Source organism: Lepisma saccharinum, chromosome 1, assembly GCF_977018435.1.
Source record: "Lepisma saccharinum chromosome 1, izLepSacc3.1, whole genome shotgun sequence".
NCBI lineage: Eukaryota > Metazoa > Arthropoda > Insecta > Zygentoma > Lepismatidae > Lepisma > Lepisma saccharinum.
In genome coordinates, this window is record NC_139229.1 from 159,808,093 (window position 1) to 159,829,270 (window position 21,178).

Sequence of the window (21,178 nt, forward strand, 5' to 3'; positions counted from 1 at the left end):
TGATTTCAGTGTCACATAAACACAGTGTAATCTCGTCATACCATTCCCTAAAGGTGAGAGGTAGAGCAGATTTCAAAACACACACACTCACATGTCACCTGGCTGTTTCTTCAAGAACACCTGCTAGTCTTGTTGCCAGGATTTAATTCTTGCTTGTGTATAAATTGTATTGATACCTTCATTTATACATCTTCTGTTATGTTTTTTTTTTTGGGGGGGGTTAACTCATTGTTGAAAATCTAGCCATATTGATGTATTTTTAATGTATGATTAATCGATACCAGGTTGAATTTATTTATATATCAATCATCCAAAAACACATATTTGTTGCTTTGAAAATGGATATACAGATTTCTGATTTCTTGGTCATTCTGTTATTACCTCCTTAATTCTGCTGTTTATCACACACAAGTGAAGAAATCACAAGATTAACAGTAGCATTAGTTAGAAATAATGCTGCAAGCTGTGTGTTTTTCTTTTAAAAAATGCACTGCTTGCATATTATCAAAATACATAATTCTATGTGATTACCATACTGCCTTGAAGATATTGAGCAAATAATACTCTAGACTAGGAGTCCCAAATATTTTCGTTTCATGGCACCCTTAGAGTTGCAAGATTTTTCTGCAGTGCCCAGGTCATAATATAGGCCTATCTAACACTTGCAACTCTCAGTTAGTGTGGTTAGGTTGCTTGCCTTAAGTTAAAAAATAAACACATATTTCAAATTCAGAAACATTTTATATGTAAAAAGTACTAAATAAGCACATATTTGGGATTGATAGGATGGTCTGATTCTAAAACTATGTGTAGAGTAACAAGTAAGTGTCATTTCAGTGAAAATATTGGAGTATTTCGCAGTGCCCCTGTAAGCCAGCCACTGTGCCCCAGAGTGCTGCGGTGCACACTTTGGGAACCACTGCTCTAGACTAGAGTCCTGTCATATTCGTGCCACATTTGTCACCATTGTTTCATTGAGCATGTGTGTGAACAGATTTCCAGTCATGAAACCAAAAGAGTGGAGATGAGGCTCGATGCCCAAACCACGTAGCACCAACAAAAGGCTGCTTGGAACACATTGGTCGTTAAAGCACATTTTATTTAGGTTACAGATTTCTTTAATGATGTTTTACAAAAGCTTGTTTCCTGGTATTACAAGTGCCACAACAATGGCAGTCTTAAGGATTTTGACCATAATAAATTTGTGACTTTTTTTCCTAGCTTACTCTCTGAATGGCTTCATAGAATCATGTCGGCACACTTATCTTATTGAATGTGTGAGAATGAAAAATGGTGTTTCAAAAGCCATATAGATATGAAGGAAAAGTACTTAATGAAAAGGTCAAGCTAAGGTGGAAAAAATATGTCAATTACCCAAAACATACATGTGAAATACCTACATTGTTGCAAGCATGAATGTTTGGCTTTGTTATTCAGCTATTCATTTGGCTTTGTTCACAAGTTGTGCATGCATTTAAAAAATGCTTGGTACTGTATCAATTAAGAAACATTCAGTAGTATTATAAGTTTGAATATCATTCCTCTCAAAGGGACCAACACTTCAATTTGAGTATAGTGGCAGCATGCTCTGTGTTGTTTCTTATTATAGTGTGGTTTTCCCCTTATGTAAGTGAATTTTACACAATTATTGTTCATGTGTATGTCTTATAATTAGTTGAACTGTAGTACAGTAACACTTCGTTTACTTTCAGATTGTCCAAGAACGAGCTGGAGATCAGCTCTCAATAACTCGTTTTCTTGAGTACCCACCTTATCAGCAGATATACTTAGAAGTCAAAGAACAGTTCCATAAAAATGTCAATTATTCTTTGATTATGAAATTTAACTCCAGACTGAGTTTGGAATTGGAGGGGTTTTATCTCAGCAGCTATAGGAATAAAGATGGTGAGAAAAGGTGAGTTAAGCATAAATTTTGCAGGTATGATAACTGTGATTAGTTGTAACAACATCTAAACCAGCTGACCTCCGTGGCTAAGTATTTTGCACATAATGCTACAATGCAAGGGGTCCCAGATTTGAATTATCGTGTGAATTATGCAGTTATAGGAAAATTGATTAATTCTGTTGTGAATAATTCAGAAGCAAAAATGGACCCCTTTATGCGGGAATAAACCTAATACTCTGGTAACTACATAGATGTGCCAAAATTTTATTTTATTTATCACTTTAAAACCCAAGATTGACTCTGTTTTTGTACCAAAATGTTGCTTTTTTTTTACCAAAATTATGTGACTAATTATTATACATGGTCGAGCCTGCATCAAGCACAATTACCATCGTTTTAGCTTTCTAAGCCAGTTTTTGTTACTTCTTTTTTCAAGTAGTTTCCCAATTGTCCTCATGATTCTGGGCTGAATAGCAAAGTTTTGCGGTTTCCACCTGGGATCAAACCCAGGAGCACTCTCACTATATGCGAGAATACTAACCAGTCAGCTGAGTGGGAACGCTTGCAACAAGATCATTAATACAATAACTATACGATATTTTAATTTAGCTTTGTGCTCTGTTAAGGCATGTGGCTCTTTTCGATTAATGTTCTTGTTCTTACATAATACAGAAATGTGTTACTGTCATAATAGGAAGAGAAAAACCACAGCAAACTTGCGAAGTTAAATGATCAGTCATTTGTTTTCTTGCAGCAGGTGAAAATTACCCCCCCCCCCCTTTGCCTGCCTGTGTTCCTCCATACTCAAAGGAACAGGATATTATCCTATGTTTTATGTGTGTGTTTATTTATTTATACATATATTTACAGAGGTGAGCATCCAAAGTAAAACTTTCTCTTGCAGGTATGTGAACAGTGCTTTCATTTATGGAACCTCATGTTCATCAGCATAAAGTTAGCAATACACAATTCAATTTACATATCTACCATAGTTGTCTGTGGGTATTTTTTTTAACTGTGTTTACCAGATTCCAAAAGCTTGTCACCCCTCTTCTTTTTTCTGAATGTAGCACCATGGTTAACAATGCAAGCGGCTGATTGCATCATTCACTTTCCTGGTGTTAACATGGACTTGAAACTCTCTGACAGCACCAGAGTTTTTCTCTCCTTGGCACAGCAAAGTGTCTGAATTCATGTTGGTTGTGAAGTTGCTTTATTTGCACTCACTTTGTTCTCCTCAGTACGTTCAAAGTTAGTGAAGTCTGTTTTATCCCACACATTCTTTAACAAACCTACTGATAATAGATTTTCATGTTTCTTCTTTGTTTTGCACTGATAAAACATTTCAGAACATTTAATTCAAACCACAAAAATAATGAAACTGGACTTTCAGTGTCTGAACTTTTTTAAATTACTCAATGAGAGTAGGAAGACAGTCTACAACGATTTAATTGAAAGAATGGTGGCAATTCCACTAAATAATGATGCATCGTAAACTTTCCAGTGTACCTTGAAAATTAGATTGTTAATGTGTTCCCTAATTTTAAGAATTATTTTCTTCCTGTTATAGTATAGATATGTGAGAGTATGATGATAGCACATACAATAAAGAATTAAAATTATAATAGTAAATCCTTTAAACTGTGTTAATGCACAACTACAGGAGCTCATTCACCCATTTGTTAGATCTAGAACTTTAAATCTGTTTCGTATAATGTTTACAAAGAGGTTATATACTATGCAAATGGTATATTGTACAGGCACAGATGCTTCTGGGTTGTAACAATTCCAACACATTTTTCTGACATATGCCGAAAGAAGGAGAGAGAAAAAAAACTGTCTTGTGCCTTGTGTTGAAAAATACATTACTGTTCAGTACATATATTTATAAACAGCACATTGATTATGGAGTGAATAGTAATGTGTGCATTTCTTTTCAAACTTTTTTTATGAACATAAATTCCACCTGCACACTTGAGGTTATGTTAAATCTGGCACGTATTTTTTGATCTATGTTCTTCTTAAAGGTTCACATAAACACTTTTTGTAGATGCAAAATAATCTAACAGTTATTTTTAGTGGTTTTAATTTTATCTGCGACATTTTGTCCTGGTTTCCCATAACTTTTTCAAGCTTACACCAAGATACACGAACAGCATACAACCTCACATGGCTAGTCACTCTACACTTGTCACTCACACTACACTAGCCATGTGAGGTTGTGTGTTGTTCATGTATCTTGGTGTAAGCTTGAAAAAGTTCTTGGAAACCAGGACGGAATGTTGCAGATAAAATAAAAATAACTGTGTTAGATTATTTTGCATCTATTTTGTTTGATACATCATAGTTGTCATGTCATAATTTAGACAGAATTATGTTTATGTGGTTTTGCATTTTGAGCACTTAATTGTTGGGTTGAGTTGAAATATATGACGAAAGCAATGAAATATGCAGTATATGGACCAATAATTTCAACCTTGTACACGTAATATGAACTACTTTGATCTAAGGTGTAAGTTGCATGTGTGTGTCTTTGCAGATACTTGGCCACAACACATTTTGAGCCCACGTACGCACGTTCAGCATTTCCCTGCTTTGATGAACCACAGTTGAAAGCTAGATTCAAAATGTCCATAATACGGGAAAATTTCCACATAGCTCTGTTCAATATGCCTAATGTACGAACCAGTGTTTCTGGAAAATTCATAGGAAAAGCTCTGGTAAGTTGAATTTTTATTATTGTTGTTGTTATTGTCGTCATTATTATTATCATCATCATTATCATATTCATTTTCTCACTTAGTTCACTGAATTATTGTGCTTTGCACAAATTTCCCTAATGGGAAGGTTGACATGTACTAAACTGAAGTGCTTTTTATGTTCTTGTCATTACATTCGGTAATATTTGTAGTATAATGATTCAAATGCTTATGGAAAAATCTTCAAGAGGAATCCAGAGCCTAGCATCGGAAAATATTGATTGGAATTTATTCACTTATATCAGGTAATGCTTGCTCAGAGTTTGAGTACTTTATGAAGTCTGCAGAAATAGCACATTTTGTGGAGTCTAATTTTCTTGAAAATTATACAAAATTTGAAATTTTCATTTTTTGTACACCAATATTGTGTGAAAATGGATTTTGTGATTAATAATGGCTATTTTAATAATTCGATGTAATTCCTGAATATTTTAATACAAAAGTGGTAAATTGATACATACAATTGCAGTGGAATACTTAGTAATATTAATTAATATTTTGAACAACTTAATTGTCACACAAATAGCTTCTATGAGGATGATTCAAATGATAGCCTTAATGATTTATTATGAGGCAAATGAGGAAATACAAAAAAATTATACATACATCATTTTCCGACGTATTCAACATGACATGATGTATTCCAGTGCTTCGGAAGTGCCTGGATACCTCGTGTGAAGAATTATTTTTGGTTGTAACTCTAGCCACTTATGCACCGTGGGTTTCACCTCTTCATTGCTTCATAAATGCTTGCCTCCCATCGCCTCTTTGATCCGTCCGAACACATGAAAGTCACTGGGGCCAAGGTCTGGTGAATAACAGTTGGGCTGAAAAGTTCGTAGGCTGACTCATAGATGGCGTTACTAGAATTAAATCCATGTGATTTTTACTTAGTACTAACCTTCAAAAGATACGTGTATAAATTTCACAGCTGCCGGATAATTAGTTCGTGAGATATAGCATTGTGAGTGAAGCAGCTTTTGTTATTGTGAAAAAATGTATAAAAAAGAATTTCGTGTGTTAATAAAGCATTGCTTTTTGGCAAAAAAAAAAAATACTGTTGAAGCCAAGGCCTGGCTTGATAAACATTATTCGGACTCTGCACCAGGAAAATCAACCGTTGAGAAGTGGTTTGCTAAATTTAAACGAGGCGAAATGAGCATCGAAGACGATGCACGCAGTGGACGCCCCAAAGAGGCTGTTACCGACGAAAACATCAAAAAAGTCCACAAAATAATTTTAAATGATCGTAAAGTGAAGTTGATCGAGATAGCTGAGACTTTAAAAATATCAAAGGAACGTGTTGGACATATTGTGCATGAATATTTGAACATGCGAAAGCTGTGTGCCAAATGGGTGCCGCGCGTGCTCACAATCGATCAAAAGCAACAACGTTTTGATGATTCGGAGCAATGTTTAGCGATATTCAACCGTAATAAACACGATTTTTTCCGTCGATATATTACAATGGATGAAACATGGCTCCATAACTACACTCCAGAGTCCAATCGACAGTCAGCAGAGTGGACTGCACGTGATGAACCGAATCCAAAGCGTGGAAAGACGCAACAGTCGGCTGGCAAGGTTATGGCATCAGTATTCTGGGATGCGCATGGTATTATATTCATCGATTACCTCAAAAAGGGCCAGACCATCAACAGCGATTATTACATAGCGTTGTTGGAGCGTTTAAAGGATGAAATCACGAAAAAACGGCCCCATTTGAAGAAGAAAAAAGTGCTGTTTCATCAAGACAATGCACCGTGTCACAAATCAATGAAAACGATGGCAAAATTATATGAATTAGACTACGAATTGCTACCCCATCCACCATATTCTCCAGATCTGGCCCCCAGTGACTTTTTCCTGTTTGCAGACCTTAAAAGAATGCTCGCTGGAAAGAAATTTAGCACTGATGAAGAGGTAATCGCCGAAACTGAGGCCTATTTTGAGGCTAAAGAGAAATCGTACTATAAAAATGTCATCGAAAAATTGTATGACCGCTATAATTGTTGTATCGCCCTCGAAGGCAACTATATTGAATAATAAAATCGAATTTTGTCAAAAAAATATTTTTTACTATGTTAGCCTATGAACTTTTCAGCCCAACTGTTAAGGTGGTGTGTGAGACATTGAAATTTCATATCCTAAATTGTTGCAACTCTTAAACAGGCAGTATGCAGTCAGACATTGTCATGCAGTAACAATACACCTTAAGTCAGATGTCCTCGTCGTTTACTCCTGATTGCAGGACGAAGGTGATTTTGGAGCAGATCTATATAAGAAGTACTGGTACTGATTGTTACTCCCTTTTCCATGTAATGTTTAACAATTACCCCATTTGCATCCCAGAAGAGAGTGAGCATGACTTTTCCTGCTGATGGTTGGGTGCGGAATTTTTTTGGGTTTTGCCGACAAGCTATGGCGCCATTCCTTGTTTGATCTTCTTGTTTCAGGTTGGTGATAGTGCACCCAGGTTTCATCTCCTGTAACAATTCTTTCCAGAAATCCATCACCTTCGACCTGGAAACAACGCAAAAGTTTCTCACAGGCATCGACACAATGGTCTCTCAATTCAGCACTCAACTGACGTGGCACCCATCTCGCCGACACTTTATTGAATCACAGCACATCATGGACAATATTGTGTGGTGAGCCAACACTAATATCCAAAATGGCAGCTCTTTCCTTCAAAATAATACACCTGTTTTCTTCACAAGCTCTTCACTGCGGCGATGTTTTCGTTTGTCACTACGTGGTGTGCCTGGCCCGCTTGCGGGGCATGCTACACAGAAGTTATGCCGCTTTTAAACTTTTTACACCATTCATACACTTGCTGCAGGGACACACACGAATCACCGCACTGCACTGCACTTTCATCCTGCGATGAATTACAAGTGGTTTAACACCTTCACAACTCAAAAAATGCATCATAGATCAGTGCTCTAACACGGTGCATGTCAACAATGGGGGTGGCCATCTTTGCACTGATGCTGCTTCCTTCTTCATATTGCCACCTGTTGGTTATTCTTTTAACCACAAGGATAACTCCTGCCAACTTACAAATCAATTGTACACCTTTTTGGAATTTTATTGCACTCAGTGTTCTTCTTGAAGGTTCGCATTACCACTTTTTGTACATGCATACTTCTGGAAGTGTAGATTGACTAGCCATGTGAGGTTGTGTTGTTGTATGTGTAGCTTGAAAAAGTTCTGGGAAACCAGAATGAAACATCTCGGATAAAATCAAATAAAAATAACTGTGTTAGATTATTTTGCATGTACTTTGCATATTTTAATGAACTTTTGAGGTTTTAATTTGAATCACCCTTGTATCAGCGTGTGATGAGGAGAACGTGCTCGTCTTGATAATGTGGCCCTAATTTTAATTGCCAGTTGGCCAATCAGATATTCCATAATAATATGCTAGAAAGCTGACCAATTATAGTTTTAACCAATTGAAAAGCAAAGTGGCAGAGCATTGGCACAGAATGCCAAATAATAATGTTTGAATGCTGATTTAGACAGAATTTCCACATAACTTTTCGTTAAGCTTACTAAAAAGTTCACTTTTGCTTGAGTTTGAAAAATGTTCAATCTATACAGGCATGTTTGTTCCTAAAAAATGTTTATACACCCCACATAAAGTGATATTTCTTTAATTTTATTCTTTTGCAGTTTGAGGATGATTTCCAAGAATCTGTGGAGATGAGTACTTATTTGGTAGCTTTTGTTGTATGTGATTATGACCGCTTAACAGAGAAGACAAGGAAAAACATATCCGTGTCAGTGTATGCTCCTGAAGAACAAATCAACCAAACTCGGTTCGCTCTGCAAATAGCCAAAGATATTATGGATTATTATGATGATTTTTTTGGTATTCCATATCCTTTGCCAAAACAAGGTGAGTGTTTGTTATAAAAATGCATTTTATGACTAGCTGCTATAATGATTGTTTTGCATAATACAATTTACCACTTAAGAATATATTCTAGTGATTGTGAGTCAGTAAATCTCGTGACATCCAAAGTAAGAATATTATTTATAGTAATTTTACACATTACATCTCTATGGTCTTGTGATTGTCTTGCATTACCATAAAACCAGGAAACCAGTTGGTAAATATGCAGGCCATTAATGTCCCATTCTTGTACTCACTGTGATATAAGTAGGGCCAAGCTGATGCCATTGTGCCAATGTAACAGTATTGGATTCAAGTTCATTGATACAACTTTCCAGTCTCTGTGTCCTGTAGGGTCTTCGAAAATACCACATGTCCAAAGTTGGTGTTATTTCTTGTACTCTTCAGTGTTATTTTCCCCAAAATTCACATGTTTATTGTAGCACAATTTTCTGCCAAGTATGCCTAAAATTAAACCTTCATTGTGCTTTTAAACTAGTATTTTAGTATTTGTAGCTCACCTGGCCTGCACCTCTTTGTAACATTGTCATACTTTTCCATTATTTCTTGCATGACAAATACTTATGTTATGTCTCCCATGTCAAGCTCTGTGGCAGAGTAGTTATCACAGCACGCTGCTACTACAGAGGTAACAAGTTCATATCCCAGCCAGGGCATGGGTGTTCTTTGTCTCTCTTCATCAGTTTCGTCATATCATCACTCATCCTCATCTTCGCAATTAGCTAAAAGTGGCAGAAATGTGAAGTAAAATAAAGCAAATCATTCAATCGAGTTATGGCTCCTGTGTGACTGTAGATGTGCACTCAGTCTCCATCAGAACAGTGCCACTTGGCTTGGTCCCCAATGTAAAATACATATTGGAACTATAAGAATAGCAGTGTATCATTCTTACTGAATACACTTCTGAAAAATCAGCTATGACATTTGGACTGCGGGAAATCATGTCTTGAAATTTGTAGGAAAGCACAATAAGAGGCCACACTTCAAAGAATACTACTACCATGCAAAAATAAAGGAAATAAGAATTTTTTTAACATGTTTCCTGCTAGCATGGCTTCACCAATTCCTTCCTCCCGTGCCAAAGTGGTTATTGGACTTTATTTCGCAAATTTTGCTTTTTTCCTGCAAAAAATAGAACTGCCAAAACACTTTTATGTGCACTCAACTCCCCATGCCTTATGGGGATCGTTGTTATTCTCGTGACCGATGGCACTCTAATACACTTCTGAAAAATCAGCTATGACATTTGGACTGCGGGAAATCATGTCTTGAAATTTGTAGGAAAGCACAATAAGAGGCCACACTTCAAAGAATACTACTACCATGCAAAAATAAAGGAAATAAGAATTTTTTTAACATGTTTCCTGCTAGCATGGCTTCACCAATTCCTTCCTCCCGTGCCAAAGTGGTTATTGGACTTTATTTCGCAAATTTTGCTTTTTTCCTGCAAAAAATAGAACTGCCAAAACACTTTTATGTGCACTCAACTCCCCATGCCTTATGGGGATCGTTGTTATTCTCGTGACCGATGGCACTCTAGGAACAACAAAGTGCAAGCCACATGTTTCGGTCATAATGACCAACATGTCATGATTGAAGTGCGCCAGATTCGGGCATTATGACAGTCGTGGCAGAGGACATGTTAAAAAAGTCAGAATTTGGGGGGGGCCTATTATTTATATCCAGCCTCTGCTGCTGAACCATACAAAAAAAAGTAAGGTCTTGTACTGTGTATATCTTATCTATAATTGATTAAAGCTGGGCCCCCCATGGCAAAGTGGTTAGCACATCACGCTACTATGCTAGGGGTCCCGGGTTTGAATCCCGGCTGGTGTTTGTGAGTGTCCATTCATCAATTTCATCATATCATCAATTATCCCCATCTTCGCAACAGTGGCAAAAAAGTGAAGTAAAATAAACTAAATTGATAAATCAATATAATTGATTAAAGTTACATCAGCCAGTCATGAATAAAAAAGCATTGGTAAAGGTGTCAAGTTGTGTGCTTTTAAAGCAGTCGCATCTGTGAAAAGTTGGGATCGATTTGTTAGCTAGATGCAGACATCCTGCAAGTCAAGGCCACTCCCTTGTATACATGTTGCTGGCATTCAGAAATTAATACAGATCAATGTATTTTCAGGTCCTGTGTTTACATGTACAAATTTTCAAGAAAAAATATTCAATAAGGGTCCCGGGTTCGAATCCCGGTCGGGCTTGGTTGTTTGTGAATGTCCATTCATCAATTTCATCATTTCATCACTCATCCCCATCTTCGCAAATTAGCCAAGAGGCACAAAACGCGAAGTAAAATAAACTAAATCAAATCAAAAATCAAAAAAATATTCAAATACAATGTCTACATAAGAAAAAGCATTCAGAACAACAATGAATGCATTGCAGAGTATTTTTATTTTTTACATTTTTGTCTTTTTCATATGTATAAGATAACATGCCAAGATGAAAATGTTAGCTGAAAAGTAATAACTCTTGTGTTTTTAATAATGTTTTATCTATTTTGTTCTTGGAAAACAATCTACTTCTTTAAGAAGCACTTGTTAAAATTAACAATTATGTTTTGTTTTGTAATTCGACTATGCCAGACCCTGATATGAATAAAAAAGAGTAATAACAAAAAGGACAGCTGAAATATCATTTTTGGTTGTGGAGAAATTGCATGTGAATTGCAGTCATCCAGTTCTGATTTTTTAATTGACTCTTATCAGGCATGTAAAGCATAATTTGTGTGGCCACTTCATTGGCTGTCAGACAACTAAAGGTTATTTTTTTTTTTTTCAATTTTAAAGTGTCTGAATTGATATCCGACCAAAATTGTAACAGCTCAGCCCTATGTGTTATTGAATTTACATATCTTGGCAACTAAAAAAAAAAATATTCTAATTTTTCAATGTTCACAGATCTTATAGCCATTCCTGATTTTGCTGCTGGGGCAATGGAGAATTGGGGTTTAATTACATATCGTGAAACCTCCATATTGTACGACCCAAATGAGACCTCCGCTGGTGCCCAACAGTGGGTTGCAATTGTTATAGCCCATGAACTTGCTCATCAGGTATGAAGGCATCAATTCTCTCAATCATCCATACTTTAAAGTTATCTGTGTAAGGTCCTGTTTACATGTTGCAATAATTACCATTTATATAGTTTCAAATGTTGTACGGCAGGGTTTTGAAAAACTAAATATGCTGACCAAGGCAGTAATTTATTTTATTAAAAACATAAACTAACGTAACGTTTCAACCTTCTAGCAAGGTCTTCTTCAGACTCTGTATCAAGTACAGATACAAGGTACTTGATACAGAGTCTGAAGAAGACCTTGCTAGAAGGTTGAAACGTTACGTTAGTTTATGTTTTTAATAAAATAAATTACTGCCTTGGTCAGCATATTTAGTTTTTCATAATCATGGAAACAAGGCTTAATGGAGTTATAATTAGGCAGGGTTTTGTAGACATTTAACAGGTTAGTTTGTGGAAATATTCATGGTTGCATGTTTTCTAGAACTTGGACATTGACAGAAAACCTCTGCATTAGTTTTTGATTTTGTTCTTAGCAGGGGTACAAAAATACAAGGTGCATGAAAGTTTTCACCTGGCACCAGAGTTTGAAATTCAGTTCTGAAAGATCTTTTTTTATATTTCAAGTTAACTTTTTTTTAATAATGAGTACAGTATGTGGTTTTTAATGTTTGTATGTTTTCTGTATCATGTGTATAATTAAATTAAAATAATAATCATGCCATTATAATTTTTTTTGCACTTTGATAGCTGAATTTTAAAATCTGCAGCAATATGGTAGTCGGACTTTCATTAGTAGGTATTGCATAGTTCTTCATGCTGTTACCATTTGAACCTTCTTTATGAAGGCCACTCCAGCGCACAATTATTTACTTTTAATCCAATCTCTTATTAATAAATTAAATGTTTTAAGGTCATAATTCAAAATGTGTAGCTTTGTTGTTTGGATTCGTGGCTTTCTTAGCCTGTATTAGAAAATAAAGTAAGATAAGCCAGCTCTTGAGAGAAAGGGGCTGGCCCATGAAATCTATATATGTAGTTATTCTTATGTTTGCATCCCTCCTTGATGGCATAGTGGTAACATTCTCATCTTGTAATCAAGAGGTTCGATACCCAGTGCAGGTACATAGTGGTTCAGATCCCACTATGTCAGGATTCTCACTGACCTGGAAATTCTGGAAAAGTTAGAGAAATAGATATATGATTGGAAGAATCCCATGGAAAAGCCCAGGAATATTAAATATGGTAGTATGTTCAGTGAATATGAATTTTTCACATACAACAGGTTAAGTAAGAAGGAAGCAAAAAAAGAAATACTGTGCAACCTTGATTTTACATTTTTTCAGGGGACCAATATGATAGAACTTAAAATGCGGGAAAATGTAAAATCTGGGAAAATTATATAGCATTTTTCTCTATTGGGACCATGAAGATTGAATGTAATGCGGGAAAACGTAAAATCAGGGTTCCACTGTAGGAAGTAAGTTTTGTATTTCTTGAAACTGAAAACATTTCCACTTGTAAACAATATACTGTCAAGTTAAAATGGGTTAAAACAGCTTTGAATGGTCTGGCAATTTATTTCAAAATACCTGTGTATTGATGCGTTTCTTTTCTCTATTTTGTGTTAAGTTCTGAGATTTGAATTTACCTTCCATTTCAGTGGTTTGGAAATTTAGTTACAATGAAATGGTGGAACGACCTTTGGTTAAATGAAGGGTTTGCCAGCTTCGTGGAGTATCTTGGTGTGCATCATGTGATGCCAGAGTGGAAAATGATGGATCAGTTCATCATCGACAAAACACAGCCAGCCTTGAACTTAGATGCTTTAGCAAGTAGCCATCCAATATCTGTTGATGTCCATGATCCAATGGAGATAGAGGCAATTTTTGACACAATTTCTTACAGTAAGGTATGCCATGCATCCAAGTGTTGATGATGGTTATCTTGTAATCAAAGGCTCTGGGTTAAGTTCCTGGTATGAACACATTTTGTTGGTTTGAACTCATTAAATTTTCACTTCAGTTGCAGAGTATTTAAAAAAAATTTAAAAAAATACAACTCTTGCTTCTATTCAAGCATAGCATATGGAGCATCTTGACAAATTAGCTCCATTATTATAAAATTTTATAACTTTTATCTAAAATGGTACACTGAAATGTATCTTTGCCTGTCCAAGTTTCATGGAAAAAATTACATGTGCTGTAGGTGACTTCCGGCAGCAACATGACACACATCCCACCTGTTATCAATTTCAGCCCAGGTCTTGGCTAACATGTCTCTTTTCATCTGCATAATTGCATCTTGTTTTCAATTCTTCCGATCTCTGTGGTAAGGGAGGAATGTAGACAATATCCTTCACAAATCCCCACATGAAAAGAATGATATGATGCAAGTCTGATGACTTGCTGGCCACACATCTGGTCCTCCATGGCCAATCCATAGTTTTAGTAGGTGGTGATGGATAAATTTCACACACCACGTTCACAAAATTGCCCCTTAGCAGTAAAAAAAATTGTTACCCAAACTTGTTTGAGTGAGAACCTGTAATTAAATCATAAGCACATCATTAGTTATGCCTAGAGGCGTGCATATTTAATTTTTGATGAAAGCACAAAATGTGAAATACGAGGCGCATCCAGAATGTAAGTTTCCCTATTTTTTTACCGTGAAAGTAAACATAATGAGCCGTGTAAATTGCGCATGCGCAGCAGAGCTAAGACGTATCAATCATATGCCAGGCGGACAGATCCCGCCCGGCGCCAGTAGCGAGGCAGCAGTGGTCCGAAATGGAAGCTCGTATTCCTTCTCCCGCCGCATGCGAGGTTCGGTCGGTGATAAAGTTCCTGAATGCACAAAGCATTGCTCCAATTGACATTCATCGTCAGCTCTGTGAGGTCTATGGGCCGAACATTATGAGTAAGCAGATGGTGCATCGCTGGTGTCGGCAGTTTTCGGAAGGTTGTCAAAGTGTTCATGATGAAGAGCGCAGTGGGCGTCCGTCCCTCATCACTGATGATCTGGTTGAGCTGGTGCGGCAGCGCATCATAGAGAACCGTCGCTTCACGATTACGGAGTTGAGTAGCCTTTTTCCGCAGATATCGCGATCCGTGTTGCATGAGATTGTCACGCAGCGCCTGCTGTTCAAAAAATTGTGTGCCAGGTGGGTGCCAAAAAACCTGACACCTGAACACAAAATGAAACGTTCAGGAGCAGCACTGACATTCCTGCAACAGTAACCATGATGACGGCGATGATTTCCTCGACAGGATCGTCACGGGCGATGAGACGTGGATTTCGCACTTCACCCCGGAAACCAAGCAGCAGTCAATGCATTGGCGGCATAGTGGATCTCCGGTCAAGATGAAATTCAAACAGACGCTGTCGGTACAGAAAGTGATGTGCACCATGTTTTGGGACAGGAAGGGCATTTTGCTCATTGACTTCCGCCCCAGAGGTGAAACGGTGAACGCTGACCATTACTGTGAAACACTAAGGAAATTGCGACGTGCCATTCAAAACAAGAGGCGTGGCATGCTTACTGCAGGTGTTGTGCTCCTCCATGACAATGCTTGTCCACATACGGCTCGGCGTACAGCAGCTGTTTTGACGGAATTTGGCTGGGAGTTGTTTGATCATCCACCTTACAGTCCTGATCTGGCTCCCAGCGATTTTCAAGTTTTCTTGCACCTCAAGAAATTCCTGTCCTCCGGTGAGCGTTTTGGCAACGACGAAGAGCTGAAGACGTCTGTCACACGCTGGTTCCATTCACAGGCGGCAGAGTTCTACGACAGTGGGATCCAAAAGTTGATACCACGATACGACAAGTGTCTCAATTCTGGTGGTTGCTATGTTGAAAAATAGCTGAACCTTTGCTGTACCTGTTGCCAATAAATGGTTTCCTGAAACTGTGTTGGTTTTTTTTTTAAAAAAAAATAGGGAAACTTACTTTCTGGATGCGCCTCTTAACACACTGTAATGTTCATTTTTCATGTTTTTGAAAGGTACGAGTTGCATTTTCCTAGCATGTTTTGTCACGAAATGATGTGAAATGAACTGCAAAATCCGAAATAAACTCTTAAACATGAAATTAGAGTTAAAAAATATATATTTTTATTATATAAATAAATAAAAATATAAGGTAAAAGACAATTACTTACGCCAACGTGAGTCTCCTTCGTAAAAATGTGCTACATTTCGGGGTTTCAACCATCCCCTTCTTCAGGCATTATCTAGGCATGAATCACCACCATGCTGCATCAAGTTTATCAATCAAGGATCCGAGTACATCATAGAAATTTCACACAAAGTTAAGAAAAGAGAGGTAATCAAAAGGGAAAGTAAAACCATTAATAGGAACGTATATGAGGCAGCCAACATTTGCAAAGACAGAAATAGAAAACTAAATAGGGAGGATGGAAACCTCGATGACATTTGGATTAATATGTTCAAAAGGTGGGAAAACTGCAAAAAGAGAAGCAAAATAGGTTTCCAGGTTACTCTGGAGGTAATCCGGACAGCTCTGGAAATACGAGAGTTTGACCCGGAAGTGACGTAGGTAGAGGGGGGAAGTAGTCAGGTGGGAGGGAAATAGCCTGTACCAGTTTCCTGCATTTCGTAAGGAAGCAAGAGCTGGTAACTACACAGAAGTCAGGGGAATTGGGATTTTATAGTTTTAACCATTTTTAATTTGTATACGTGGATTTTAGTGAACAATGATAAATGTTATGGATTTTACTTTTCAAACGGGGACAAGTTTTATCCAATTATCTTTCACCATTTCATACCCGAAATCTTTTCCTTGATTGATAAACTTGACGTGGCATGGTGGATATACATGCCTAGATAGTGCTTGAAGAAGGGGATGGTTGAATCCCCGAAACGTAGCACATTTCAACGAAGGAGACTCACGTTGGTGTAAGTAATTGACTTTTACCTTATATTTTTATTTATTTATATAATAAATATATATATTTTTTAATATTTGTCATAAGTGAGTAATTCGCACAAAATTAGAAATATGAAATTAGAATTTATTTACCAATGTGACACTTTCTGAAGTTTGAATTATCCTGTGGAAAATTGAATAATTCTGCTATAAATATTTGAGAAGCAAAAATGGACTCCTTTACACATGAATAAACTTAATACTCTGACAACTACATAAAAATGTGCTATTAGGAGGTGAAAGTTTATTTTGTTTTCATAAGTATAGTTTTTAAATCAGACTTAGGATTTTATTCACCATTATAACACTGAAATGCTATTTTATATACTGCTTTTGATCCTGAAATGTGCCCAGTTTTTATATCGAAATCTTGATCTTCTATTCACCATAAATATGTGGCTCTAGTTATGCCACTTCCTAATCAGGGAACTAATTTATAAAGACTATTTGGTGTAATTCAATAGTTAGTTGAAAATGCTGTAAGAGGTTATGTAATGTAGAAAGTATCTATTGTATTCTGTCTGTTTTTTAGGGTGCCGCAATTCTGTACATGCTTGAAGAATTCCTACAGGAAGAGACTCTTAAAGATGGTTTGAGTGACTACTTAAACACGCACAAATTTGGAAATGCAGAAACAAAGGATTTGTGGAATATTCTAAGTAAAAATGCTAACAAGTCTTTAGAAGTGAAGGTACTTTTGATTTTTCTTTAATACATAGTAATTATAAAAGTAGTTGTAAGTAGTTGTAATGACAAGTAAACGCAGACTGAAGTGTAAATTCATAAATGCTTGTTCTTTATTTATTGAAGCCAAAATGATTATGTGAATAAGTTTCGTTAACTTGGTACTCTCTGTTGTTTGATTTGTAAAATAGTTTTATTCTGTGCCAAACCATTAGTGAACTTTTTTTTTAAGTAAGAATGAAACCATAAGAATACTAACTTTTTGGCTGTGACTGGGAATGAGTTCAGAGTTAATAACACCTTGAAACCAAGTTGCTCATCCTATTTATTGGGGATGCAACAGATTTATTGTTATTTGCTGATATAGCCACATCAGTTTATGGGTAAGGCCTCCCAGTTGACATAGTAGTAATGCTCTCAACGAAGTGGTCCAAGGTTTGATCCTGGATGGTGGTGCATTACACAGTGGTTTGGATCCCACTTTAAACTGTAGGTCCAGTACGGATTAACTCACATGAGCATAAAGTCAACTTCAAGTCCAAGTTTGTCATACTGTGAGTTTATCGGTAAAATTACCAATAATTTCATACTGTACATTAGTCTAAATATTTTGTGAAAATCAAAAGCAAGTTGTTTTTTTTCCTATTCAAGATTAAAAAATCACATTTCATGGTCAACCAAAATATAAGGTTTTGCATATGAAATGTAAGCTCTATCCAAGAACTTTAAAACACCCAAACCATTTTTCTGTCTTAATCAGGGTTATTGTAATTCAAGAGAGAGAGAAAATTTTGTAGTATTTTTTTTTTTTTTTCAGTCCTTACAAGTATACAAAATTTTATGAAAACCTAAGGTGGTCACAGGTCATGTAAATGGGTGTGTTGACACACTTGAAATGTCTCCATTTCATCAGTGACAGTTCAACCATATTTAAACTGCACCAGAATGTAAACTAACAATCATAATTTAATTTTTTCAGGCAATTATGGATACGTGGACGAGGCAGATGGGATTCCCTGTAATAACAATAGAGAGAGCAGGAGAAAGCATAACGGCAACCCAGGAGAGATTTTTCCTTTCTCCTTTTGGCAATGACACAGCAAAAGACCAGGATTCTCCTTATGAATACAAATGGTATGTTCCTCTAACATTCTACACAGACCTTCAGCCAAGAAATATTCAGCATGTGTGGATGAATATGACTGATGGTAAGTTCTTATTTAAATATCAGTTGTGTCAAATGCTATGCAGTGACGAGTGCAATGTCTTGTCTGAATTTAGTGTGTACTTTTATTTCGTCACTGTGTTCATATTTTTGTTGGGCATAGATTTCTTTCGTTCATTACACTTAGATACCCAGAAACTACCTTTTCTGCTATTTAGTCCTGTATCTAAAGCTGATTTTACGCATGCATATCACATGATGATAAGTGAAAATTTGAACATGATTATTAGAATTTGAGATTGTATTTTGGATAAGTGCTAAGTATCCAAATAAAGTTTAATATTTTATTGGCCACAATAACATTAATTATTTTTTGTTTGTGCAGTCTACAAAGTTGTCATCATCATCATTCGCCGTTTCCTGCCTCTGGCTGGGTTGGCATAGAAGTCAAGCGCCTCCATTTTTTCCTGGTCTTCCACCTCTATCCACGGTTTTCCAATCTTGTCCTCTTTTCCTAAAACTCTCCACTATCTGCTCCTTCCACCGACATTTTGGTCTCCCCCTTGGCCTTATTCCCACTCCTTGTGCATGGTAAACTCTTACTGCATCCATCTTCTTCATGTGCCTGATCTATCCTGTTCTGAAGCTTCACCACCCCCTCTGTCTGCTGGATCTCCTCATTCCTTATTCTATCCCTTCTAGTCTTCCCTAATATACTCCTTAAAAATGTCATCTCCACTGCCTGCATCTTTCTTTTGTCTCTCTCTGGCATTGTCCAAGTCTCTGCTCCATACATAATTATCAGTACAGTATGTGTTGTATATTACCTTCTTGCATTTCATAGGTACATTCCTATTCCATATTAATCTTCGAACACTTTGATATAGTCCACAACCCATTTGTCCTCTTCTGTTTACCTCCTCATCTATTCTTCCACTTCTCTCAATTATGCTTCCTAGATATTTGAAGCTCTCTCTTCCGTGTCCATATTTATTCTTGGTTCATTTCTGGATCTGTTTCTTCTTGTTATTAGCATGTCACTCTTTTCTGCACTTTATTTCATTCCTGCTCTTCTGATTTCCTTATTCCAACCATCAAGCTGTCTCTGTACTACTTCTTCCCTGTTCCTCCATATTACTAAGTCGTCAGCAAACAACAGGGCCTTCATCTCTTCCTCTCCTATCTTCTTCCCCACCTCTTCGTTAATTGCATCCATTGTAATTATGAAGAGCAGTTGGGAAAGGGCACTAAACCCTGTTTTAGTCCATTACTTATAATGAACCACTTCGTTCTATCCACTGGTGTCTTCACACAGCTCTGGTTGGCCTTGTATGTGCTCTGCACTCTACGAAGTGTTGTACATCATTTCATGGAGTGTAATTATCCTGTAAATTATGCAAAATTCGAAGTTTCAATTTATTTTGCACCAATATTGCATGAATAACTGTATTTTGTAATTACATAATAGGTATTTTAGTAGTCTGTTGTAATTTTTTAATATTTTGAAGCAAAATTCTGAGAAATTTATGCTAATAACTGGAGTGGAGTGGTCACCTACTATGTAATATTAATAAACATTTTGAACAACTTTCGTTAAATTTTCAAGCATTGGTTTCTGTATGAATGTTATTCTGCAAGAGTATTGGCAGTATTCATACACATGAAATATAGTTAATTTTTGTAAAAGAATTACTACATGTCCCTATTAGATTTCACTACCTTCTGAGGTACCAAAATGCTTATAGCTAGGTCCAGGACTTTGTTATAACATATTTTTTATTTGGCATCGGATCTAATACTGGTGTGAGATCTTTCCATATTTGATGAAAATCAGCCTAAATAAACAAAGTTGATAAGGCATATTTTGACATATTTACCAATTTCACGTTTTTACAACATATTTCTTCCATTTTCTCGTAATAAGACATATTTCTGTACAATTTCGTAATTGTCTTGTATATAATCGGTTATTTTATAATTTATTCTTCGTACCTTTAGTGCAATGGATGGTTTATATTATATTAAAATATATTGAAGAATGATACTGATCGAAGTCTGGAAAAATCTACTTATCCACCTTTCCACACTGATCAACGACAATGCTGCATACAAAAGAGAATAGGATTATTATTTTTGCTGCATACCACTGAGTATGTAATCCTGGCCTCACCCGCTGGGAACTTTCCATGGAGGATAGAGGCTTTAACCTCTCGATGAGGGGTCAGAGACACTGGATCGTAAGAAAGGTATAAAACGTCCCGAACAGTAAAACAGTCTTTAATCAGAATTCGAGTGTAGTGGGCACTTCGGCGTGGCAGTTCGAGGCAGCGTATAACTTAAGGTGTGAGATGCCTCAGTAAGTTGCACCTCGAAATGAGGACCTTACATTGAGCTTCATCACGATCGGGTCACGGTAAGTGTGGAGAGAGATTCTCTCTGGCATCCCTCTTCTTGACAGAGTAGGCCAATTAAGTTATAAAATGAAAACCTCTCGCTTTACATAATTTGCTACAATCCCTTGTGACTCAAACGATCCCCAAGCTGTTTACAGTGTCACACCTCAATATATAATCGATGGCAGGATAAGGAAATTATGGACTAAGAATTTACAAGCAGGTGCAATTTTTCTTTCCAACTAGTACAGAACAATAATACCCCCATTTTCTTTTATCCCACCGACAATTGATAGACGTGCAAACATTATTGAGGAGAAATATTCTGTGTCATTGTTGTGCTTGCATAAGAATCACCGTAAACAAGT

General features: G+C 36.6%; 1 protein-coding gene across 2 annotated transcripts in view; it reads left to right on the forward strand.

Annotated features, from left to right (window-relative positions):
* LOC146003010 (endoplasmic reticulum aminopeptidase 1-like) overlaps positions 1–21,178 on the forward strand; it is a 118,841-nt gene that overhangs the window by 76,382 nt on the left and 21,281 nt on the right. For both annotated transcript variants that reach the window (XM_083141171.1, XM_083141174.1), the window contains exons 5-11: positions 1,713–1,915; positions 4,446–4,626; positions 8,344–8,569; positions 11,503–11,657; positions 13,284–13,532; positions 17,101–17,259; positions 18,232–18,460. In XM_083141171.1, coding sequence (XP_082997297.1) covers positions 1,713–1,915; positions 4,446–4,626; positions 8,344–8,569; positions 11,503–11,657; positions 13,284–13,532; positions 17,101–17,259; positions 18,232–18,460 — 1,402 coding nt within the window. The remainder of the gene's footprint in view (positions 1–1,712; positions 1,916–4,445; positions 4,627–8,343; positions 8,570–11,502; positions 11,658–13,283; positions 13,533–17,100; positions 17,260–18,231; positions 18,461–21,178) is intronic.